The following is a 26,015-nucleotide window of genomic DNA, read 5'->3' as shown; positions in this document are numbered from 1 at the left end:
ACAAACCGGCTTTATATGACAAGACCTAGAGCTAGGAAAGTAAGCAATTCCTAACTGAAGTTTGTGATCTTCGTTAGAAAAAGAAACTCCTACATATCCCAATCAGAGAGCAACACTTAAACAGAAATATTTTAGTCAGCTTATTTAACAATGTTAAACTAACAGAATACTTTATCCATGTCTTTTTTCATCACTTTCCAGTCTCTTGTTTTCTTTGATGCATCTGACATTTTAAAGCACTCACATTGATGACACCAAATGACATATAATGGCATTAACAATTGACATAATACAATTCTGACCACTGTTGTAGCGGGCACCATTTAAACAATATAATGTAGTTAGCTAATTAGGGCACCATGGTTGTCAGCTGACACAAAGTAAACAAGGAGGAGGAAAAGCTTAGCAACAGGCCATGCCCATTAAACTGGTGTCCCGGTTTGGAGACTTTCCAGTCGCTCTCGAGGTACGAACAGAATTTTTTAAATGCTGAGGAGTTTCTTGGCATTAAATCGTCTAAACAATCACACAGAGGCAAAGACGAAAAATGCCGAAGCATTCCTTTAAAGTGTTTACCATCTATTATAACTCACTGGTGGAAACTTGATAGTGTGTCCGATCCGCTATATCTTGCTCATACAGTTTAATAAAGCATTTATGATCTGTTATAACTTACACATGCAATTTAATAAAGCGTGTATGATCCCTTACAACTCGCTCATTCAGTTTAATAAAGTGTGTATGACCTATTATAACAGTTTAATAAATCATGTATGACCAGTTATAACTTGTTCATGCAGGTTAATAAAGCGTGTATGACCTGTTATAACATGCTAACGCAGTTTAATAAAGCATGTATGACCTGTTATAACTTGCTTGTGCAGGTTAATAAAGCATGTACGACCTGTTATAACACATTCACACAGTTTAATAAAGCATGTACAACCTGTCATAACACGCTCATGCAGTTTAATAAAGCATGTATGACCTTTTATAACACACTCACAGTTTAATAAAGCCTGTATGACCTGTTATAACACACTCACACAGTTTAATAAAGCATGTATGACCTGTTATAACATGCTAACGCAGTTTAATGAAGCATGCATGACCTGTTATAACACACTCACACAGTTTAATAAAGCATGTATGACCTGTTATAACACACTCACACAGTTTAATGAAGCATGCATGACCTGTTATAACACGCTCACACAGGTTAATAAAACATGTATGGCCTGTTTTAACAGTTTAATAAAGCAGAGAGGAGCTCACCCATCTTGCGGCCGTCCTCCAGGCCCTTCTTGTGTGGTGGCTCCTGGATGCTTTTATCCACGTCAGCCCGGCCAATCAGCTCCTCCGGCCGGTCCCACATGGACAGCCGCGTGGTGGGGTTGTAGAAGAACACTCGGTCGTCGCCGGTCCAAACCACACACCTACAGGGGCGGACACGCGTGTGCAAGCACACACACACACACGCACACAGAAGTCAAATTCCTGCAAAACACACTGAATTAAAGATGGAGTCTCAAGCAGAAATTTTTTTCCCGGATGTTAGGGGGAAAAAATAGGGGCGGGGGGGCCTACCAGGGGGTCCCGGGGATGGGGTTAGTGGCCACAGGTTTGGCTTTCTGTGCGGCCCGTTCCTCCTCAGTCAGCTCCACCTCCTTGGGCTCCTGATGGAGAGAGATGAAAGGGGGAAGGGAAAAACGAAAGAAAACAAAGCTTTGACCTACAGACTATGCATGTATTAAACACCAGATTCAGAAGATTCGAAAAACAGATTTATTTTTTGCGCTTGCTCCGCCCGGTCCCTCACCTCTTTGATCTCTTTGGGAGGCTCAACTTTGGGCTCCTCTTCCTCCATGTCCATGGGCTCCAGGTCCTCCACCGGCGGCCTGTCCTTGGCTTTCTCTGCGTCCTTATCTGAGCCGGGAATCACACACAAACAGCCTGCGTGTGAGACACTGTACAGTAGGGCTGCCCAACCCTGTACCTGGAGGTCTACCGTCCTGTAGGGTTTTCACTCCAATGCTAACAAAGCACACCTCACTCAACAGCTAGAGCAGGGCTGCCCAACCCTATTCCTGGAGATCTACCATCCTGTAGGTTTTCACTACAAAACCTACCAAAGTGAGCTCAGGGGGCCGGTCCCCAGATGGGGAGGGGGACACACACTCACCCGTGTCTTTGAGCTCGGGGGGCCGGTCCCAGGTGGGGGGGGCACACTCAGCCTCGTCTCTGAGCTCAGGGGGCCGGGCCCAGGTGGGGGGGGCACACTCAGCCTTGTCTCTGAGCTCAGGGGGCCGGTCCCAGGTGGGGGGGGGCACACTCACCCGTGTCTTTGAGCTCGGGGGGCCGGGCCCAGGTGGGGGGGGCACACTCACCCTTGTCTCTGAGCTCGGGGGGCCGGTCCCAGGTGTGGGGGGGCACACTCACCCTTGTCTCTGAGCTCGGGGGGCCGGTCCCAGGTGTGGGGGGGCACACTCACCCTTGTCTCTGAGCTCGGGGGGCCGGTCCCAGGTGTGGGGGGGCACACTCACCCTTGTCTTTGAGCTTGGGGGGCCGGGCCCAGGTGGGGGGGGCACACTCACCCTTGTCTCTGAGCTCAGGGGGCCGGTCCCAGGTGGGGGGGGGCACACTCACCCTTGTCTCTGAGCTCGGGGGGCCGGTCCCAGGTGGGGGGGGCACACTCACCCTTGTCTCTGAGCTCAGGGGGCCGGTCCCAGGTGTGGGGGTGAGGGGGGCACACTCACCCTTGTCTCTGAGCTCGGGGGGCCGGTCCCAGGTGGGGGGGGCACACTCACCCTTGTCTCTGAGCTCGGGGGGCTGGTCCCAGGTTGGGGGGTGAGGGGGGCACACTCACCCTTGTCTCTGAGCTCAGGGGGCCGGTCCCAGGTGGACTCCAGCGTGCGGTTGTTGTAGTAGTACGTCTTCCCGTCGGCGGTCTTGTACTCGGTCCACTCCGGCAGCGGGAGGGCGCCGGCCAGCGCGGCGGGCGTGGCCGCGATGGCCAGCTGTGGGTGCATCATGGGAACTAGGGGCGGGGCCATGGCTGGCAGCATTCCTAGTGGGTGCGAGAAAGAAGCAGACCCTTAAGCTAGAGAGGAAAACCCCACCCTAGTTTTGCAATAAAGAGCCTATTCAATCAGGTAAAGGATTTTCAGTGATCCTTTATGCCCTGTAGGAGACTGGGCAGTACCGAGGACAAGCATCTCATCAGGCAGAAAAATAAAACTCTGTTTCCCACAGTCCAGCTGCACACTTCCTGTTTGCCTTTTGCTGAAGGCCTGGAGGAAGATTCTGGACTACGACGTACTGGTGTCTGACTCACACAGTTGCTCAGCCAGTCCATATAGAAGATAATAAGCAATGAGGAGAACAGGACCAAACAGATCATTTTACATAACTTATAAAATAAAATGTAATAATACTGATACATGCCCAACCTGTCACCTGTTAATGACCCAATTCCTGCTCTTTAACTCATTAAAATGAAAAAACTAGCTTCAATATTGAAACTCAATGTAGAATTTTTGTTTTACATTTTCTCCCTTCATGTGAAATCGTCCAATATCACTGTTCCACGGCATGCAACAATACACTTCCCCCAGAATGCAAGCAATCAGCGCCTACTCATGTATACAGTGAGGATTCCATCTGAACCGAGAAGCACATCATACTAAGAGCAAAGCTGCGGTCCAAAAGGTTGCTTGTGAGCCCCTCTTCACATTTTCAGCTCAGTAAATGCAGGAGAAGTTCAGTCCAGTTTCAGGTTTCCGCTGACACACTCCGACAAGAGCAGAAAATTTGAGATTTTGCTTCAGTTTCCATTTCACCCTTCCCCTGCACTGTCTACACCCAAAACAGACATTTGAGACATAATCACTGACACAACTGTTTGGACAAACACTGGTTCACTTAGCAGCCTTTGAGTCTTTTACTAAATACAAATGAATCCCCACTAACCCCATTTAAATAAATGGACTAGAGGACAAAAACAAACGTGTAAAATAATAAATGAACATCAGTAAGCCAAGTTGAGGCCTGTTCATCACAAACACTTAAAGTTAATACAAAGTCACGGCGTGAAGCAAAAAGACCAATTTACAAAAAACCTGAGGCTGACAGTGCCGTGATGTCAGCGCTTGCAGAGAGAGCTCACTAAACGCTGGTCTTATCTGGGATTAAATATCCATGTTTAAATAATCAACACTGACGGCACGAGTTCAGCCTGAATTACTGAACACAGGACTACAGTGCCATCTGTTGGTAATGGAATAAAGCACTGAAGTGCAAAACCACAGCAGATACACCTCGATCGCTCAGCGCTCACCAGTAATGCCCCTATTTATTAATTTATTTTTAAAAATAATTATTCTTTCTACAGGACAAAACACTCCCAGTAAAAGTAAGTCAGGCTAAAGCTGGGGCGACATAGCTCAGGAGGTAAGAGAGGTTGTCTGGCAGTCGGAGGGTTGCCGGTTCCATCCCTGGGAGTGTCGAAGTGTCCCTGAGCAAGACGCCTAACCCCTAATTGCTCCCAATGAGCTGATTGGTACCTTGCATGGCAGCCTTTCACCGTTGGTGTGTGAGTGTGTGTGTGAGAATGGGTGAATGACAGGCATCAATTGTAAAGCGCATTGGATAAAAGCGCTATATAAATGCAGTCCATTTACCATTTACCAAGCGAATGGAGCGTACTTTCAGGGAGTGTTTGCACATGTGATGCATTTAAACTCAGTAAGAGTAATGAAACAGAAACATGCTGGAGATAGCCGTGGCGGGCGGTGCGCACCGGGCAGCGGGATGTGCATGCCCGGCAGGGGCACGCGGAACGGCGGCACCATGATGGGCGGGAAGGCGGGAATGGCGGCTGTGGGCTGCGGCAGGGCGTGGGGCAGGCTCTGGGGCAGCAGCTGGGACAGCGTCTGCACCGGCGTCACAGTGGCCGTCACCGTGGAGACACTGATCGCTGTCGCCAGGGAGACGCTGGCAGGGGCACTGACCGCAGGGGGGATCTCCAGGGAAGCTGAAGCTGAGGAGAGAAGAGAGAAGACTGAAGCATGAACCTCAAGATTCATAAAGAGTTACTGTCTTGCCTGAGTGTCTGTATGAGTGTGTCTATGTGTCGGGGTATATCAGGGCTCTCTTAAGCATTATTTCCAAGGCACACATGTGCTCTTAAGTAGAAATATTTAGGAGCACACCAATGCATCCCAATTAGCAAATGTGTTCCTAAATTATGTTCCCAGTTAGCAGAGTTAGCACAGATCAATTCTCAGGGACAAATGCACCTAGAATGGGAGCACTGTAGAGCTCTGTACATACAGGTCTGTGAGTATGCAGTCAGCGTGTCACTGCCTGGGGTACATAGCCAGAAAAAAATAAACACATCTCACTAATATTCTCAGCAGGAAGTGATGACATACGGAAAAAGCCAGCGGCACCACCAGTAGACCAGAATCCCCTCCTGAGGAGGGAAACCACCGTGTAGCGCACAGCCAGCGCAGAAAAGCACCCAGCCTTCCGGACAGCTCTCAGTGCAGAGCGCGTGGTTTCCCCTCCGCGGGGAACATTTTTCATCAAAGGCACACAGCACTCGCCTTCAAGCAAGTGGACTATCTTGCATTTTGGGCAAATGATCTCTAAAAGCACCATACAAATACAGGCTGTAGAGAGTGCCCCCTGGTGGACATAACACCCATAACAGGAAGCACCCAATGGTATCCTTACACATTTAAGGGCAAAGAATTACGCCAATTTAGAAAAACACATTCACATATAAGTCAAATCACATTTTTTGGATTACAATATTCAAATGTATTTGATCTAGCTGCCAGCCCTAGCACACAGGTTTGGACAGAGCGTTCTGATGGTATCTGGAGTAAGGAAACCAATAAGACACTAGTAAGCACTGACGGTAGTAACAGCAAGCAGAAAATGCTGACGATGTCCTACAAGTCCGTCAAACCCTCCTCGCAATTAACCTCGAGCATGTCGGCAACGCTGTGCACAGAACCGTGAAATCCCCTGACGGCAGGACCTAACGAAGCAGAACTGAACACGTAATAAGCCCCTGCCCTTATCACTGCACATTAACCAGCAGTGGAGGGCCATACAGTCAGCCTGGGCCCGTCAGACTAATGGGTCAGTGGCTCTGTAACTGAGACCAAATTTCCTGCCCATCTATCAGGTGCCCTGAGAAAGACGGGGGCTGAACATCCAATCGCAGGACTCCAGCTCAAGCCAAAGACTGAAGCTTCTGGGAGCGGTTCTTCAGCTGTGCTTCCTGAAATCCGCACACCTTCGAAAGGCAGCGCGTGATTCGCTCCCAAAACGGGACGTTTCCACAGAAACCTTTCGCAAGCATTCCATGACGCTTTGGAAAGTGGTGCTCTTTAGATCCAAGAAACCCCAACAAGGGATGGAGCCATCGCGTGTGGCCACCATTTCTGACCACTGGACTTTGTACCATTCTTCGACTTGCGCACGCACCACAGAAAATAAATGAATTTTACCCCGAGACACAATTAGCTCTGATTGGTTAGCGGCTCTGGCTCTGGCTCTCCCGGGTACTCACTGGCGATAGGCTGGGACACCGCAGGGGAGGGGGCGGTGGGGGCGGTGCTGGGGGCGGGGCTGGCGGGCAGGGTCGGAGAGGGGGTCTGGGTGGAGGCAGACGCTGGGGCAGTGGCGGTAGAGCTGCCTGTTGGCAGGCTGATGGCGCTGGAGGACACCGCCGCTGAAGCCTGATTGGCCATCAGGGGGCTGAGCTCCGACTGCTGAATCACCTTCACCCCCTCAGGCTTAGACCAGGCCGACTCCCGTGTGCGCACGTTATAGTAGTACACCTGGGGGGGGGGGGGGGGGGGACAGAGGCATGGCGGGAGGGAGAGGGAGAGAGACCAAGACAGGCAGACAGACAGTTACACTACATGCTACTACTACATGCACAGATGAAAGATACACAAACCTGAACCAGCATCTCTGCATGCTTAGCATGTGTGCATCATAGCTGAAATGCATGCCCAAAGATGGGTACAATCCATTCTCGTTTAGCCAGCACCACCTCCAGTCTGGCTGTTTTAGCACACCCAGCTCCACACAAATGTGGTTAACAGCCCCAGACACAACAATCACGCGTCTGAGCTCTCCTTTGACTGAAGGAACAGCCAAGTTCTAAACTTAAATCACAGGCTCTCTCCAGTGTTGGCTGTGGAAACTCAGAAGAAGTCAGCAGCCGCGTTCCTAAAATGAAAGTCCCCCCACACACCAGCCAGTCGAACACTTGATCCAGTCACGTTACTCTGAAGTGCATGTGCACAGATCTAAAAAAAACACCATTTCCCTGCTTCTTTGGAATGTAATGTGCAGAGGATTTTTGTGGACCGTATGCACGCATGTATGAAAGCATGCTCTGTACATATGCATGTATGTATGTGTGGTGGGGTGGGCGTGGTTTGAGCGTCGGCTGCAGAGAGAGAGAGAGTGAGAGGAGCGGCTCTCGGACCCTTCGTCACAACTGTCAGCTGGAGGTAATCAGCGCCGATAATTGTTAATTGTTTAATTGCGCTGATTGCCTCTGATTGCTTTCAACAGTGAGCCTGGGGTTTTTAAAAGCACGACCGGAAGCCGGAGGGAGCGAGAGGAGCGCCGGTGAGAAGACGGCGAGAAAAAGCCCGGTTATTACTGATTGTACAAAGAAAAGCCAAGAGCTTAAATAAAATAGCACGGAAGTGCTAGAAACGAAAACAGTGTCTCCCGTGAGTGTGTTTGGTTTAGGAGGGGTGGCACTCTTTTGCCACAGTATGCATATATGAACGTATGGTCCGTATGCACACATGTACGAACGCATGGTCCATATGCACACGTGTATGAACGTATGGTCTGTATGCACGCATGTATGAACGCATGGTCCGTATGCACGCATGTATGAACGCATGGTCTGTATGCAGGCATGTATGAACGCATGGTCTGTATGCACGCATGTATGAACGCATGGTCCATATGTACGCATGTACGAACGCATGGTCCGTATGCACGCATGTATGAACGCATGGTCTGTATGCACGCATGTATGAACGCATGGTCCGTATGCACGCATGTATGAATGCATGGTCTGTATGCACGCATGTATGAACGCATGGTCCATATGCACACGTGTATGAACGTATGGTCTGTATGCACGCATGTATGAACGTATGGTCTGTATGCACGCATGTATGAACGCATGGTCCGTATGTACGCATGTACGAACGCATGGTCCATACGCACACGTGTATGAACGCATGGTCCGTATGCACGCATGTATGAACGCATGGTCTGTATGCACGCATGTATGAACGCATGGTCCGTATGCACGCATGTATGAATGCATGGTCTGTATGCACGCATGTATGAACGCATGGTCCATATGCACACGTGTATGAACGCATGGTCTGTATGCACGCATGTATGAACGTATGGTCTGTATGCACGCATGTATGAACGCATGGTCCGTATGTACGCATGTACGAACGCATGGTCCATACGCACACGTGTATGAACGCATGGTCTGTATGCACGCATGTATGAACGCATGGTCCGTATGCATGCATGTATGAACGCATGGTCCGTATGCACGCATGTATGAACGCATGGTCCGTATGCACGCATGTATGAACGCATGGTCCGTATGCACGCATGTATGAACGCATGGTCCGTATGCACGCATGTATGAACGCATGGTCTGTATGCACGCATGTATGAACGCATGGTCTGTATGCACGCATGTATGAACGCATGGTCTGTATGCACGCATGTATGAACGCATGGTCCATATGTACGCATGTATGAACGCATGGTCCATATGTACGCATGTATGAACGCATGGTCCATATGCACACGTGTATGAACGCATGGTCCGTATGCATGCATGTATGAACGCATGGTCTGTACGTACACATGTATGAACGCATGGTCCATATTGCACGCATGTATGAACGCATGGTCTGTATGCACGCATGTATGAACGCATGGTCCGTATGCACGCATGTATGAACGCATGGTCCGTATGCACGCATGTATGAACGCATGGTCTGTATGCACGCATGTATGAACGCATGGTCCGTATGCACGCATGTATGAATGCATGGTCTGTATGCACGCATGTATGAACGCATGGTCCATATGCACACGTGTATGAACGCATGGTCTGTATGCACGCATGTATGAACGTATGGTCTGTATGCACGCATGTATGAACGCATGGTCCGTATGTACGCATGTACGAACGCATGGTCCATACGCACACGTGTATGAACGCATGGTCTGTATGCACGCATGTATGAACGCATGGTCCGTATGCATGCATGTATGAACGCATGGTCCGTATGCACGCATGTATGAACGCATGGTCCGTATGCACGCATGTATGAACGCATGGTCCGTATGCACGCATGTATGAACGCATGGTCTGTATGCACGCATGTATGAACGCATGGTCTGTATGCACGCATGTATGAACGCATGGTCTGTATGCACGCATGTATGAACGCATGGTCTGTATGCACGCATGTATGAACGCATGGTCTGTATGCAAGCATGTATGAACGCATGGTCCGTATGCACGCATGTATGAACGCATGGTCCGTATGCACGCATGTATGAACGCATGGTCCATATGTACGCATGTATGAACGCATGGTCCATATGTACGCATGTATGAACGCATGGTCCATATGCACACGTGTATGAACGCATGGTCCGTATGCATGCATGTATGAACGCATGGTCTGTACGTACACATGTATGAACGCATGGTCCATATTGCACGCATGTATGAACGCATGGTCTGTATGCACGCATGTATGAACGCATGGTCCGTATGCACGCATGTATGAACGCATGGTCCGTATGCACGCATGTATGAACGCATGGTCCGTATGTACACATGTATGAACGCATGGTCCGTATTGCACGCATGTATGAACGCATGGTCCGTATGCACGCATGTATGAACGCATGGTCCGTATGCACGCATGTATGAACGCATGGTCCGTATGCACGCATGTATGAACGCATGGTCCGTATGCACGCATGTATGAACGCATGGTCCGTATGCACGCATGTATGAACGCATGGTCCGTATGTACACATGTATGAACGCATGGTCCGTATGCACGCATGTATGAACGCATGGTCCGTACGCACGCATGTATGAATGCATGGTCCGTATGCACGCATGTATGAACGCATGGTCCGTATGCACGCATGTATGAACACATGTATGAACACGAGTGACGCAGGCCCTCTATACGCAGTGAGCTCCTTACCTTCCCCTCGGGGGTCTTGTTCTCCACCCAGATCTCCTCTGTGGGGGGCAGGGTGGGGGTGCCAGGCGCAGGCACGGGGGGCATCCCGGGAGGGAATATCATGCCAGGGGGTGGGGGCATGTTGCTCATTGGTGGAGGCATGAACGGCGGCCGCTGAAAGGGGACAAAAAACAAAACAGTACAAGTTAACATCCGAGTGCACTCAGGACAATGCGATGTGAGCAAATGTCCAAAGCACAGCCCTTATGAATAAAGAAAACCGAGAATCACTTTCGAAGGGGGAGGGGGAAATCTAAAGCTCTGCATTGCATTGAATCCATTATAGTGACATCCCCCCCCCCCAAGCCGTAAGCCGAATCACCACCCTGCAAATATTCTGCTAACGTAGTACAGTTACACCTTGCAGCAGCGATTGGCAAAATCCCCAGGTGAAGACACAATTGCGTGTGTTTTGATGAGTGTCATCACCCGCCGCCACAGCACACGTGTGTGACGGAAACATTCCACACTCTGTCTCTCCACATAATTAATGAGGCAACAGCGCTTTTCTGCAGCCCAACAGCCACATCAAAAAAAACCATTCCAACCCAGGACATACACAGCGCGAGCACCTGGAGAGGGCTGCCTTCCTGTCTGAAACCAGGGACAATTTCTCAGTGAGCGAGTTCTGAGGAATAATAGCCACTGAACCCCAAAAGCACAACAGACACTCCGAGACAAACAGCAAAGGGAGAAGAACATCAGAAGGCCATCAGCCTGTAAACGGTCCATCACTGAAGAGCGATCGCTTTGTCAACAAATGCCACTGGGCATGACTCAGGATTTATGAACAGCACCAAAAATAGACACAGAGAGATTCAGTGGAGACGCTTCTGCTCCACACACCATAGATATACGCTCTGGGTCGGGTGATTTACAAGGAGGGGATTCCACGTCTACCTGGGCCACAAATTCAGAGGGCTTTTCAAGTCCTATTCACCCAGATTCAAGGACATATAAAAACTGTACAGCAGGTGCTACAGAATAACAATAAAGCCTTATAAAATGACTTCAATAGACCCAAAAATAATCCAGCATCAGCTCTTCTGACACAAATTATTTTGAGTGGAATGTGGGTTCAGCTAGTGGATCAGACAGGGTAAGACAGGCATTAAACAACTTCAAAATACAATATTATTTCCATCCATTATTCAACTTGTTTATTCCTAATTTCCTGATCAGGGTCACAGGGGGGCTGAAGCCTATCCCAGCATGCATTGGGTAAGAGGCAGGAACACACAGGTCGCCAATCCATCACAGACCATTACATTACAGGCATTTGGCAGATGCTCTTATCCAGAGCGACGTACAACAAAGTGTATAACCATAACCAGGAACAAGTGTGTCGAAAACCCTAGAGAGAAGTACCGTTCCAAGTGCAGGGAACAACCGCATAGTTCAACTTGGACTCTGAAGGATAAACTGATTAATACTAACACAAACGAGAACAGCAACAACGCAGTCTACGCCAAAATACAAGCAGTAAGACGAGTGCATTAACTAAGTCACCTACGAAACCTACGAAACAGCTACCTAGTTACAACCCTAGGTACCCACACAACCCACACAGACCATTTCTTTAAACCTATGGGCAACTTAGACTCTCCAATTAGCCTAATCTGCATGTCTATCGGTCAGGCTAACTGGAGAGTCTGCCATACAAAACATTCCATTCAACACTCATATTTTCAGGAAATGTGCACTGAGGAGAATGTGCTGAAAGCATAATTGACCTGCCCTCTCCATGTTCTTTACCTGCAAGTGTGGGGGGGCCAGCGGCGGGGGCATCCCCCCCGGGGGAGGGATGGGTGGCATGCTGGGGTCAAAGGGCGGGCGTCCAAATGGTGGGCGTGGAGGGGGCGGGGGCCCCCTCATCATTCCGAAAGGCGGAGGCGGGGGGCGCAGTAGCGGGGGAGGGCCCCGCATCACAGCCGTGGGGGGCGGGGCGGGGCCTCGGAAACGCAGGGCCTGCTGCGCCATCCTGTAGGAGCATGGCAAGAGCGCGCGTGTTAGCGTTGAAGCTAGCGGATAACGTGCTCCTCTGCTGATCATCCGCCCACAAGACAAAACACACAGCAAAGCAGTGCTACTGCTTCAATACAGTGAGTCTCTGATTCCATTTTATATTCTCCACCCATTTCGGAGTTCACAAAGCCTCGCTCCCCCCTTGCCTTGTGTTAATACAAGGTGCCGTCATTACTGAAAAGCAACTCAGTTCTGTCCAATGAGGAAAATTAAGAACCCACTGCTTTCTTTGTCTTTAAATGGCACTTAATCAATATTTATTGCTGACCTGTGTTTGGAATCATCCCAGAGATCATCTAAAAGAAGTCTTGTGTCACAGAATTGTTCATTGTAAATATATTTAAATCTGCCCCCATAAGCCCAGAGTTCAAAAGGAACTTAATCAATGCCGAATTCATCTGAACATTATAATCTCAAAACCAATGTCTTTCTGTTTCAGACCAACATAAATTAAGCATCGGCATTTTATTTACGACAGTTTCAAAATGATAGCTAGAAAGCATCTCTCGGGTATTTACAGTTTGAAGGGAAGCCTGTACCCATAACCAAGGGTGACGTACAAAACACATTGACAACAAATACCTCTGTAGTCCACGCTGTCTCCAGTGTTAGACCAGAACGAAATTGCGTCACGAGCAGGATCTTGGCTTATGTTAGCGGAGTCAGTTCTCTAGTGTTGACAAGCTAACTGTTACTGACCGACCCCCATATAGCTCAATCTGCCTTCTAGCTACCGTAACAGTTATGTTAAATGTACCGCTATCTTAAGCCTAACAAATAAAAACTTGCTGGCTACAATAGATCGTACATTGCTAGCTAGCAGTAGCATGTGTTAGCTAGCTATAACCAGCCTAACCGACTACACGCACAGTTAGCAGGGTAGCTTTACTGAAGCTAGCTACCTGACTTAGCGAGCTAACGTTAGTTTACTCATTCTGGAGTCACATGCTGGAAATGGACTGCAAGCCAACAGACTAAAGAATAAAATATAGAACACAACATTCCTGGCGTATGTCCTGCGCGCACTGGCAAAAACGACAGCAATTCAGGTTACAATGAACATTATATTAGTGTATGTAGCTAGCAAGCTAGTTAATGTTTGGACTGTGTGCCATTCATTCATTCAGCGCAGGCCGGTGCAGTGCTAGTAATACGGTGTCCTGTAGCCAAGTATTTCACTAGAAATGCATAAGAAAGTGTTCAACAGACCTCAAGTACGACAATGCAAAGGCTGTAGTTTCAATTATTGACTGCGGTTTTTAAGTAGTTAGTTAATTAGCTAAAATGCATCAATGAGAAGTATTACCAAAGACTAGCTAGTTCTGAGTTGCGATACAATGAGTTCAGAGCTTACTAGCCAGCCTGCCCAGGCATCCTACCATGCATCTTGTTTGGCTAATAAATTTGTATAAACGGACGGAACAATTTCGTACTCATACAGGATTATGTCCCTCTTCTATTAGCTGATAAAATATCTATCCTTGACTTTGTAGTGGTGTGTTTTTTCCCGTTCCCAAACCTGTTTTCGTCGAATCCAATACCGTCTCCCTCTCCGTGGTCCGCCATTACAGAAGGATATGTAAATGAGACCTCTGCGAACCCTGTTCAACACTCACTTACGCATCCTATTGGCTACATTTTATTTATGTCAAACTTTTGTCACACCATTGGTCGCTTCTAAAACCGTATGGGAAGAAGGTACTGTCAATGTTGACACATTGTCCGCTCAGCCATGCGATTGGTGTAGCACTGAAATAGGAAACAAACCAAACTACTAAAACCACTAGAAGCTCTAAACCAATTGCTTCACATATTGCTGGCAAGCATGCTACAGGTTTATGCGACACATGTCAGGTACAGGAAACGGTTGAGCATGTATTACTTAGTGATGGGCAAAGCAGTTCTTTTCAGTGTACTGAATCATTAGAATCAGTTCATTAAGAACATTTGTTCAAAAGATTCGTTCATGAGAATTAGTTCATTAAAAAGATTCGTTCACTGAATTGTTCAGTGCTTGACCGGAGCTCCGACTGCGTAGTCCGAGTGTGTGCTGGTTTTTAGTTTTTGTTGTTATTTTTGCTTAATTAATTGCTTTTCATGTTTAGAAAAAATTATTTACCGTCTTCAGTCACACTATGTTACAGAAAATTATGCATGCCATGAAGAATAAAGGTCAAATATTCATATAGTGTACTAACTTGTTTATTCAAAAAAATTCAAAAATACCTGTCACACATAACACTCCAAAGACAAAATAACCTGAGAGAAAAAACAAGTCTACCTCCCAACAAAACAGTCATTAACTCAATCAATGAATAAATAAATAACACACTTTAGTCAACATAAACAGGCTACCATCAGATAGACAACTGATGTAACTGTTTCCAGTTACATGCCGGTATTTCAACGCACATACCGACAGTACCAGAACCAGTGCTACAGAACTCTAAGCACTCTCTCCTCCTCTTCGTTGTCTTCGTTGATGATGTTGACTGTCTGCACATGGGATGCGTTCTCTGCGGCTGGGACTGTGTAGACCTCATCGAGTGCGTGAGGGTCAAGTGGAGGGTCCGAATTCATAAACTCCGGCCCGGGCACCCCATGACCGCCGGAATGACCGCTCCCTTCCCCGCGATCTCTGAACATGTACTCCCGGTTTACGGCAGAGAACATGGCCTCGTGCTTCTGGCAACCGTCGTCATAGTAGACCGGGTCGCCCGCGGGGTAAGATAACTCGGAGTAGTTGCACGCACTAGAAGGGTAAGTGCACGGGCTGAAAAATCAAACACAGTATGGTTGGGTTTCACATCGACTAGCCAAGAACACTGAAAATGTCCTGGTCTAGCATATCTGTTTCCTAATTACAAACTGAACAAGATTTGGTTCATGTATCCAGCATTACAAACTTACAATCCAGACATTCTCAGTCTACCTTGTAGGGCATCATGACTGAAAACTTTAAATCTCTCTTTGCGAATTTCAGTGACACAGTCACCCTGGTAAAGCACTGTAACTACATATTCATAAGAACATAAAACTGGATGTTGTGTACAGGCCATCCAGCTCATATAAGCTCAATTTTCCTGCTATCTAGAGCAGTGTTATTCATTCTTGCATTTTAGAGATTTGCAGGGTGGTGGAAGGAAGCTAACTATGTAATTATCACTGGCTTAAATTGTTCAATTAATTTAAGCGCTGAGCTCTGGCCCATTCCCATCAGAAAAGATAACTACACTGACACCATAACTACTAGAAAATACAATAAGTTCCAATTCACCTGAATGGCAATGTTCACAATCTCTGAATATAACTATAAAGTTGGGAAAAATGGTTGAAAATTTCAGGAACTTAGCAGTTTATTTTCTTGTATTATTTTTTCCATTACAACATAGCTAGTTAGCAGTTTTGAAATAACATAGTTTCTGTCCTGAAGCCTTGATTAGCTCAGTTTGTCTGACTGGATGTTGATTTGCTAAATCCAGCCACCTACAAAGACAGCCTCTGATATACACACAAACCTTTTTGAATAAAAACCTTCTTACTGGTCTTGCAAGTGAAAGCTACACTCTTGGCATAAATGCAAGACAAGTTGTAGTCATCTCTTCTGGTGGGAAAGGCCCATAACAAACACAAAACAAAAAAACCTGCACACCGTGTGGCTCTCCAACAGCAAGAGTGAATACTTCTGGTCAAAAGAGCATGTACAAATTAGATACTCCTATGCTGCTTTAACACGCTACTCCAGCATGTTAAGATGGCGGCCGACGCTCACCATGTTGGGTAGAACTGGGGCCCGGGCATGCAGAAAGCCTGGTGGTAAGGGAAGAGGCTGGTGGGGTGTGGCAGTGGGGGCGAAGCGTACATGCAGAGGTGGGAGAGGTTTGGGAGGGGCATCTGCAGGGCACTGGAGCAGGGGGGCATGCTGGGAAGGGGCATGTCTACAGACAACTGAGGGGCGTGGCTGTAGTATGGTTGGGCGGCGGTTATCCTCTGGAAGGGACTGGACACTACCTCCTTGGTCATGAGGGAGAGGGAGGGCTCGATGTGATTGCCCAGGGAAGGGGGCAGGGGCCTGCTGGTACCAGCCTCGCTCCGCTCCGGCAGCTTGGCCCATGATTGGAGGGTATGGAGGGGGTTGCTCTGAAGGTAGATGACGGGTGGACTGGCGGTCTGGGGGAGAGTGGGATTCATGCCCGGGAGTATGGCATGCCCACCGTGTCCTAAAAAGAGACAAACAGCCCATGTTTGGGCAAGCACTGGCCTTCAAAATATTTCAGACCGTTATTCTGTACGACACAACTATCACACATAAATGTGCTCAGTTTGGCGTATGCTCAGAAATTGTGTTCGATTGGCCCAATTCATGCAAATATTCAGAGGAAAATGAGTATATTTTCCGTAATAATGCAACTGCTCATAAATGATAAACACACTACATCAGAGGAACTAAGTGAGCTAAGTTTCACAGACTGAACTAAGTGTGGTGAATTTTTTCTTTTATGCTTGTTTGTTGCCAGAAAACAAAGTGTTTATCAAGAATGTGGATACCATAATGGGGTGTTGTAAGTGTGTGTGTGTGTGTGTGTGCGTATGTGTGTGTGTAGTCACCTGTCGTCACCATGTGTGTCGTTGAGTACCTCTGGTTGATAGAGGTGGGGGCGACCATAGAGTAAGGCCTGTTAGCCCACGTTACGGGCGTGAGGGGGCTCTGGGAGGAGCTGGGTCCTGTGGAAGCCATTACCCCAGAGCTGTAACACTTCCTCTTCGCAGGTTTCGGCTGATAAACCCAGTCTTAAAACAAAAAACAGCCAAGATATCCAAAAAGGCAGAATTAATCACAGTTAAACTGCATGGTCACCTAACTAGTGATCACCTGTATACACTTATGGGGTTCATCTGATTTAGTTCCACAGTTAGGTACAGGAAGAGACAAGGAAGGCTACATGGACTATTGTCTCATTAAATGCAAATGACACAATTGCAGAATTTAAGTAGGTGTGCACAAGTAGAGAAGACCAACAGTGTACATTTGTGACTTTATAAACTTGAACCTTTAGTTGAACCAGTTCTCCTTGAAATTCTTCACTTCATCTTTCCTGAAGAAATTAACATTTTATCTACATTATTATGGACAGCTTAAAGCTGGAAATGAACAGATTTTGAGTTATTAATCAGCTGGAATGACTTGTACAGATATTGGGTCAATTGCAGGGTGCTTAGCCGGGAGTTTAAACTTCAGGTTTACACCTCTAGACCACATAACTGAATACCAACTACAGTAGGTATCCGAAGCTGTGGAACAAGAATTAGATGTTCCAGTAGAAACGGAGTTCTATGGTCCAGAGGTTTAAACCTGGTGTTTAAATTACAGCTGTGCACACTGCCATTGACCCAACGTGTCCCTGTTCGGGTGTATTTACCGGGGAACTCCTGGCTGTGCTTGTGTTTAAGCTTGTACGCTTCCTCGTAGTAAGGCGTCTTCTGCTCCTCCGACAGCTTGCTCCACTCCACCCCCAGTTGCACGCTGATATCCGCGTTGGTGGCCTTCGGGTTGACCCTGGACAGCGCTCCTCGGTGGATTCTTGACCATACCATGAAAGCGTTCATCGGCCTCTTGATGTTGCCACTACTGTTCTTGCTGTGGGTAATTTCTAAATTCCCTTATGAGAGACATAGGCTTTTTAAAAGACGTAGTAAGCTAACTATCCAACGTCAACACAATATAACGAGCATTCAAGACGTAAACATATACCCAACAATAATCTAGGATCATTTTGTGAAGACAACCCCCGCTAAATATGCAATAACTGTCGATGAACGTGACTTTTTATATTAAATAAATTACACGTTTAATGTTGGTCAACTTTATCTAGCTACCAAGTTTAAATTGTCATCGCTGACAAGGCATAGATTTTCAGGGCAAGCAACCCGTAAAATTGTGTGATCACAGTCCGAGCTGAAGTCATCATGCCAGTTAACTTTAAAAAGTACGTTAACATGCCAACCTAACGTTAACCTTGCACTAACCAGGCTAACGTTAACAACTACACAGCCCTGTATAAACGGCAATATTATGTGATGTTAGCGTGACGGATACACCGTTAACGTTGCCGATAACCGAGTTAGCTTACCTGCTTCGGAAGGGGGGATTGTGAAATTCAGTCCGGCTGTGTTCACGCTTACTTTGGGTTCAAATAGTTTCAAATAGGATGGGTTAATAGGCTCACTGCTCGCTGTCAACATAAACCGGTTGTTTGGGAGTCTGGTCGTTGCGTTTAGAGTGTGGGCTGTTGGTTGGGCAGCGATGGCATCCTTATACGGCAGCATCTGAGAGCTTTTAAATTTCACTTCAGGTAAAGGCTGTATTCCTTTGACGCTGGCCGTTGGTAAGGCAGCGGGAATGAAGCTCTTAGGCCTTTGTAAATAGCCACCCGGTTTCGGTATCTCAAACCTAGCTGAATTATCTGATGATTCCGTTAAAACAGTAACATGAGGATCCTGAACAACGTTAACCTTTCCTTCTCCAGGGTCTATCTGGATTCCGTTTGCTTTCCAGTATACAGACCCATCTGCCGTGAACGGAGGGTCTTCCCAGGTTTTCCCGCTCGTCTCCAGTAACGTTATTTCTGCATTTCTGGGATGATCATCTTCTAAAGAGAAGTGACGGTTTGAATTGAACAAACTGCCGTTGCTAGGCTTGGATCCGATCAGCTCTACTTTTCTATTCTGATCGTCTTTGTCGGGCCCACATCTATCACCGTTATTACCCGTTATTTCTTCCACTGTGTGATTATGGATCTATGTGAGCTCAAAGCCGTTGACTTTTTAGAAAAGATAAAACGATAACCGAACTTCCAGAATTCAAACTTAGCCTCGAGATGCTTTGTTATCAAATAAATAATGTTCATAATCACGGGAAAGATGTAACAATTGACAACTACGTCAGCAGTGACTCAAAAATCATATAGAGAGTAGGCTATGGGAACATTCAATACATATAGGATTATTGAGTTCAGATACTGCCCATGTTGAAAAGTACGCTGTACTATTTTATACTTCAGTATACTTGAAGTATAATTAAAAGTTTATATAATTATGCTTTAAGTATACTTAAAGCATAATTTTGTTTTTCAAATGAGTGAGCTAGTCTAGCGAAACACGGGCGGAACGTGAGGAGGAAAAGCTGAGAATTCGCCATCATTTGCAAGACATCAGCTCAACTTTTGCCTGTCATTAAAATAATTACACCGAACACTGCGAATTAAATCATGTGTATTATATCCTTTGCTTGTGCCTGTTATTGCCAAAAGCCTTGATATTCCTTAACGTTGGTTTGCTGCTGTGAGGATTGTAGACACTAAATCTTGATCTGTGTAACGTGTACTCCCACTGTAGTGTTCTCCCACTAGATGTCACCCTTGACTCATACATGGTGAACTAAATCTAGACGAAAGATCGCGATTTCAAGCCATTATCTTGGCGACCAAAACACAGGGGGCCATAGTCATTTACTCTTTTAACGTTCTCACTATAGGCGCAAGTACAAATCATATACACGTAAAATCCATGGCAAAAAAAATACTTCCAAACACTCATCTGTACATTCATGTTGCATAAATGTTTTTAACAAACTGTTTGTGGACGATATTATTATTATTATTATTATTATTATTAGGCTGTCCTTTCCCTGCTGTGTGACTTGCAGGGCTGCCTTTTTTTTAAATTGTACTACAGGAATTTCATAAAGAATTCAGGTCAATGATTTTTCCCAGAGCACAAATACCATGTCTCAGCAAAGAATTGATCCGTTACCTCCTGGTTACAAGAGCAGTTCCGTTAGCTACTATGCCGCACTGCCTGCACTGAATAAATCAATCATATTAAAGCTTATTTATGCGTGATGACATGGCTTCTGCTTTGAATGGAACGCCATAAAGAGCAATCGCTCAGATTCAGGTCAGCGTGGATGGTTTTGAAATTTAAACAAGATTGAAGAATGCCATTTGGTTGAAAGCCATTTTCATCTAATTTTCTTGTCTGTCATGACAGAGATGGCTTACAGGGTCTAAAAGGATTTCATGAAATCCACCATGAATTATTGAACTTTTTCTTTTCCATTTTCAGACTTGCAAGTGACAATCAGCTGTCACTATTGTTTTTGACTTTCTTGATTGCAGTCATATTTAATGCATCCATTACTCATAAACACACAGTTTTCTGTGTCTGGTGGAGTTCTGGTGGAAGCCATGGGCACTCAGTTAAGTTTGCCTGTTTCACAATTTTACATCATACTGTTTCGGTCCACACTAAGGGGCCAGCGGATTTTTGGCAGAATGAAAACACACCTTGCAGTCTCAGTCTTTCAGAATTAAAAGTCTGCACAAGTCCTAAAAGAAGCCTGAAGATTAAGAGCAGAGCAGGTGGATGGGACCACATGTTTATGCTATACCAGATCACATTGGCTATTAATTGAACAGAAGGATGTAAAAAATCTTTTTCAGTCTTTTCCAATCCTGGTTAAGTACCCTCATTTGCATTCCTGAAGTGAATTCCCTTTGCATTTCAGAAGCGAGCTGACACACAAACGAAACGACGCAGGTTCCCGGCTGCTTGCCGCTGTGCTGCGACTGACGTAAATGGATTTCAATCGCGTGTCATCACGCTCCAGGCTTCTCTTAAGTGCCTCAGCCCTGACAGCACGGTAACACGCACTCACCCGCGTGAGTGGCAGCTCCTTCCTCCGATGCAGAGACAGGATGCGCCATTCCTGTTTATCAGCAGGCTTGCGGGTGTCATGGAAACTGTTGCCACACTGCTGCACCCTGAGTATTAAGGTACAGTGGGGGTACATCTTTTTTTGTTCATTCGGGAACACATTTGCCCAATGTATCCTGAAAGTATGATAAATGCTCTATTTGGGTACTACTACTCTCCCCAGTGGTGGAACAAACTCCCCATTCCTCTACAAACCACGTGGTCATTGCCCATCTTCCGCTGAGGTCTGAAGACGCATCTCTTCAAACTGTACCTGGACTAACTATCACTACTCTGCAGGGCACTCCCAATCTAATATCGCTCTTATGACTTGTATCCTATCTTGTTCCTGTAGTGCTTTCATGTTACACTTCTATCTCCATTCAGCAGTTATATTGTGGTTGTATCGTTACCTTGATGTTGTTGCTTGTTGTCATGCCTCCTAGTTTGACTTACCATAACTTTCTGACCTAGCCTATGCTTACTGTGTGAACTGGATTTAACATGTTCATGGCTATGGACAACTTACATAATGAGTGTTATACCTCACCGGACCTGTATTTTGTTGTTGTTCCAATGACCTTTGGTATGCACTTATTGTGCGTCACTTTGGATAAAAGCGTCTGCCAAATAAATGTAATGTAATGCAATAAGTACCTTTTATATCAAAAAAGGTACAAATTGTGTATTGTTGGCTAGGGGTACAATGTACCTATAGGTTACAACCCCAGTGACAATAATTTGTACCTGTATAGGAACCTTTTCATAACTTTTTCACAGAGTGTGTATTGGGAGAGAGACTTCATGCACGTTACACAGTGCACAACCACATACATACACATACAAGCCGCGTTTCCACCAAAATTACCCAGAACTTTTAGTCCCAGGAACTACTTTTCAAGGAACTAAAAGGTTCCTTCAGCCCATGGTTGTCTGCGTTTCCACCGCGGTCTAAAGTCCCGCGAAGATTAGGCAAATTAGCCCAATGACGTATGAAAAAGGGGTGACATCGCTCAGGAGGTAAGACCGATTGTCTGGCAGTCGGAGGCTTGCCGGTTCAAACCCCGCCCTGGGCATGTCGAAGTGTCCTTGAGCAAGACACCTAACCCCTAACTCCTAACTGCTCTGGCGAATGAGAGGCATCAATTGTAAAGCGCTTTGGATAAAAGCGCTATATAAATGCAGTCCATTTACCATTTACCAAAAAGCGACGTTGTCGTCCGTCCATCTGTCCTATGATTTCTTCTGTAACCCCATACTACCATGAAGTAGCCTACATTATTTTCTAATAACCGGGACAGCCCGGAGGGGTTTATTCCACTTATATACAACGGGCTACCAACAATGACTGTATATGGTTACTTTTGTATTTATTGATTTTTATCGATTTAATCACCTGGAATTGAAATATTCTTCTGCAGCCGTTTGGGCATATTTTACCGTTGTCAAGCAAAAATGTCGTTGGTAGTTGAACTTGGACCGTTGTTATGCAACAAATAGTATATAACAGGCCAATAGTCAGATTGTAACTGTTTTATAATCCTCTCAAACACATTCATTATGTTTTTATGCGAACATTCGCTTTCATGTCTTGACATCCGAAGCGACAGAATGCATTCACATTTCCAATATAACTGGCAACAACAGCAGAAAACATGCACACATTTTAAACAATTTGCTGTTTGATTACTTTCTCATCGTCAATTCCATATAGGCAAATCGCAAAATGACAAGAATAGAACGAAAACTCGGACTTGTGTGAAAATTAGTAGTGGTACAGCCACCGTTTGCTTTCCTTCGAAGTTACTGCTAGCCGAGCAGCGAAGTGTGCCCTCCAGATGCGAACCATGCACCATAAATTAGTCCATAGTCTTCCTGGTCTTTTCGTGGAATTGAAGAATGGCAGTAAAATGGAGTAAAATTACGGCAGTCTGAAAAAGCTAAAGGGACGATTACTAGAATTAACCTGTTATTTTACCCTAACAAAAAGTGCGGAAGGTGATTTCCAGTTTGCTTTTACTGTATCACCAATGTTAATTACGCAGAACTACCGCATACCTCACATAACTGTATCAAACGTTTTGAGTCAATTACAACGGGCTAACAAAGAAAATCCGGAAGAAAATATTCAGCAACCGAATTAATCCGTTTGAATGTTTTAGTAGCCTACGTAATATGCTGTCCCAGCACGAATTCTTAGCATTTTATAAAACGAATACTAAAGCAAGAAAAGAACAGAAGAGCACACGTTATAATTCCAAGGCGTTGGCAGACTATAACCAAAACTAGGCTACTGTGCCGCATAACATACAAGTTTGATTTGAAGTTCTTATGAAAATAAATTGGTTTGCGGCTGCATATTTTCAAACATAGCGGTTGAAAATAAATACAAAAAAATGCTGCGAGTACTCGACCAATCAGAAATGTTCAGCGCTGCAAGCTCCACCCAAAAGGTTCCTGTACTTTCGGAAAGTACTACCCCCCGAGCAGGAACTTTTTGGGGGGTAAAATAAAGCCCCAGGAACTAAATTTAGACTAGTTCCTGCGGTGGAAACGCACTGAGTTCCTCAAAAGGTTCCTAGTTCCGGGGTAAAGTTCCTGCGGTGGAAACGCGGCTTTTGTTACTGACTTTGCCTTAAAGCTTAGCCAAAGATTTCCTGTGTGAAATATACTTGATGTTCATGGCTAAGGATAGCTGTTACTTCTTAATACAATTGTACTTTACCTGACCTGTGTTTGCAGCTATTTGTGCCAATGACCTTCAGGATGTACTTATCGTACATCACTAAGGATAAAAGCACTTGTCATATAAAATGTCATTTAAAGAAGTACCATATCCGTTGGCTGTTTCACCTGACCCCGCAGGTGAGGTGGTGTGTTCTGCAGTCCCGGTGGGGGGGGCTACGTGGGTCCAATCACCAACATATTCTTTATGGGTCACGATAAATGTTCAACGCGTCTTGGTTTGATAAACGAGCACCCCTCCCCCTGCCTGGTCTCCTGTCAATCATGTTTCCTAGGGAACGGCAGTATCGGATTAGTACCCCCCCATCTCCCCCCGTGCGCGGGACGCGGAGCGAGGCGAGCCGATGGCCCGGAGGAGCGCGGGACGCGTCCCTCTGAAGCGGAGCGAAAACGGGCGGTTTCTGCGCGCTCGCAGGAGGAGTGGCGGCTGCGGCGGCAGAACCGCGCGAGCCGTCCGCGTTCCCATGGGAACCGCCGTCCCGCTGCCTGTGAAACAGGAAGAGCGTTTTATCCCGTTTCAGAGACGGTACGCTGCGCGGGGTTCTGTCTGGGGACCGCAGCCTAGTCGCGCGAAACAGCGATGCGTACGCACGTCGAGCGGGGCGAGGGGGGACATGGGTGCTCGCTCTGATATAGGGGACAGTCACCCCCCTATTCCCACTGCATGAGCAGTGCCTTACACTGCCACTTTATCAACCCAAGACCCATTATTGCCGGGGGGGGGGGGGGGGGGACTTCATTGCCTTCCAGCAGTGAAGTCTGCTCTTTATGTACCTCTTCAAAGAACAAGTATTGGGTCTGCAGTTCTGTTCGTCACTCCAATGTCATCATAATTCATCAGAATAGACTGCGCCTTGAAAGTCTGTTTTAATGCTTCCCTCCAACCCCAACCCCAAAATTCAAAATAGTCAAAGCAGACATTTGGCTGCAGTAAGTTTCCATAACAATAACGGTGTGTGAAGGCATGCAAACCTACATGCTTTCTGCTCAGAACTGTCTGTAAGCTTAAACACTCCTGTAACCAGGAGGTAGTGCAGAATTTTTAAATTAAATTAAACTAGAATAATCAGCAGAATAATCCATGAAAGTAAAGATTTGGTCATTTAATGGGTAGCGCCTCAGATTTTGACAAAGCGCATGTGTTTCGGGAGACTCTCACAGCCCTTAGGAGCTATTCCTGGGTCCGCGGTTCCCGCCAAAACCGTTCGCTCACCCCCACCTCCTCTCACTCTCCTTGTGCCACACATCACTCTTCCCCCCACTCAATCTGGGCTTTTTCCACTGAGTATCTTTCCTCCTGGCGCATGTATACACACTTCATTAAATATTACTGACGTTTCCGTGCAAAGAATACTGAATTATTCCATTCAGTCTGGAATAACTGACAGATGACTGTAGTGAAGAATGTTTCCCTGAAACAGTCAGAAAGGCAAGCGGTTACTCGATCAGGCAGGGAGCTCCAAGCTGAACTCAGAGGACGGTCTCTGTACGGTACGGTCACATTCCACTGCAACTGAACGTAAATCTGGTGACATTCTTGTCTTTAAAAACATAAAAGTCACCCAGACTACCACCTATATACTAGGCTTTGACCTGGTCTTGTTTTATATGCGTTAACGCATATAACGGCTCTTTATACGGCTCTGGATTTGGACACTTATGTGGAGAAATCGCAGGAATTTAGCAAAATTGCAAGCCCACGCAAATATTGCATTAATTATTGCGATTGCAAGATCGCGATTTCCTGGAGGGGCTAAAAAGTGGCACTGAAACGAGGCACTGAAATTTGCGTAGTGATTCGGTCCGGTCGGTGCTGACCATAGAGGAACCGGTGCCATTAAAGTACCGGTTTTCGGAACCCAACCCTACCTATGGGTGAAACCACCTTTCAGCTTCCCATTTAACCACTCCCTTATTTAGAGTTTAGTCCCAGTAACAGCATGGATTAATAATATTAATGAAATAATATTTTATCGCTGCAGTAAACAGTGTAAAAGTGTACTCTGCTGTTATTTGGTGAAACTGAAAATGGACAATTTGTCATATCCAGATCTCTAACAGGAAGCCATTTAAAAACAAAGAAATGAAATCAACCGTAGACTTCAGTCACCTTTCGCCTCTTCTCCAGGTCATACT

General features: G+C 46.3%; 2 protein-coding genes across 5 annotated transcripts in view; both read right to left on the bottom strand.

Annotated features, from left to right (window-relative positions):
* tcerg1b (transcription elongation regulator 1b (CA150)) overlaps positions 1–13,971 on the bottom strand; it is a 30,192-nt gene extending 16,221 nt beyond the window's left edge. For both annotated transcript variants that reach the window (XM_035434418.1, XM_035434417.1), the window contains exons 1-9: positions 13,900–13,971; positions 12,111–12,336; positions 10,317–10,469; positions 6,584–6,854; positions 4,799–5,038; positions 2,867–3,067; positions 1,820–1,926; positions 1,588–1,676; positions 1,276–1,436 (exon numbers count right to left, since the gene is read on the bottom strand). In XM_035434418.1, the coding sequence (XP_035290309.1) occupies positions 1,276–1,436; positions 1,588–1,676; positions 1,820–1,926; positions 2,867–3,067; positions 4,799–5,038; positions 6,584–6,854; positions 10,317–10,469; positions 12,111–12,336; positions 13,900–13,946 (1,495 nt within the window). In that variant the 5' untranslated portion in view covers positions 13,947–13,971. The remainder of the gene's footprint in view (positions 1–1,275; positions 1,437–1,587; positions 1,677–1,819; positions 1,927–2,866; positions 3,068–4,798; positions 5,039–6,583; positions 6,855–10,316; positions 10,470–12,110; positions 12,337–13,899) is intronic.
* Positions 13,972–14,607: 636 nt separating this feature from the next.
* LOC118236364 (transcription factor SOX-30-like) lies at positions 14,608–23,976 on the bottom strand. Of its 3 annotated transcripts, XM_035434660.1 has the most exons (6): positions 23,967–23,976; positions 21,097–21,202; positions 17,801–18,040; positions 16,989–17,171; positions 16,153–16,600; positions 14,608–15,153 (listed from the first exon to the last, which is right to left on the bottom strand). In XM_035434660.1, the coding sequence occupies exons 2-6, from the start codon at positions 21,143–21,145 to the stop codon at positions 14,817–14,819; spliced, it is 1,257 nt and encodes a 418-aa protein (XP_035290551.1). In that variant the 5' UTR covers positions 21,146–21,202; positions 23,967–23,976; the 3' UTR covers positions 14,608–14,816. The 3 variants fall into 3 exon arrangements, with proteins under 3 accessions (XP_035290551.1, XP_035290550.1, XP_035290552.1); XM_035434659.1 differs by lacking the exons at positions 21,097–21,202; positions 23,967–23,976 and adding an exon at positions 18,512–19,296; XM_035434661.1 differs by lacking the exons at positions 21,097–21,202; positions 23,967–23,976 and adding an exon at positions 18,512–19,296 and having other exon boundaries at positions 15,054–15,153; positions 17,018–17,171.
* Between the last annotated feature and the right edge of the window lie 2,039 nt (positions 23,977–26,015).

Source organism: Anguilla anguilla, chromosome 9 (assembly GCF_013347855.1).
Source record: "Anguilla anguilla isolate fAngAng1 chromosome 9, fAngAng1.pri, whole genome shotgun sequence".
Lineage (NCBI taxonomy): Eukaryota > Metazoa > Chordata > Actinopteri > Anguilliformes > Anguillidae > Anguilla > Anguilla anguilla.
This window is presented reverse-complemented; position numbering and strand designations above follow the sequence as displayed.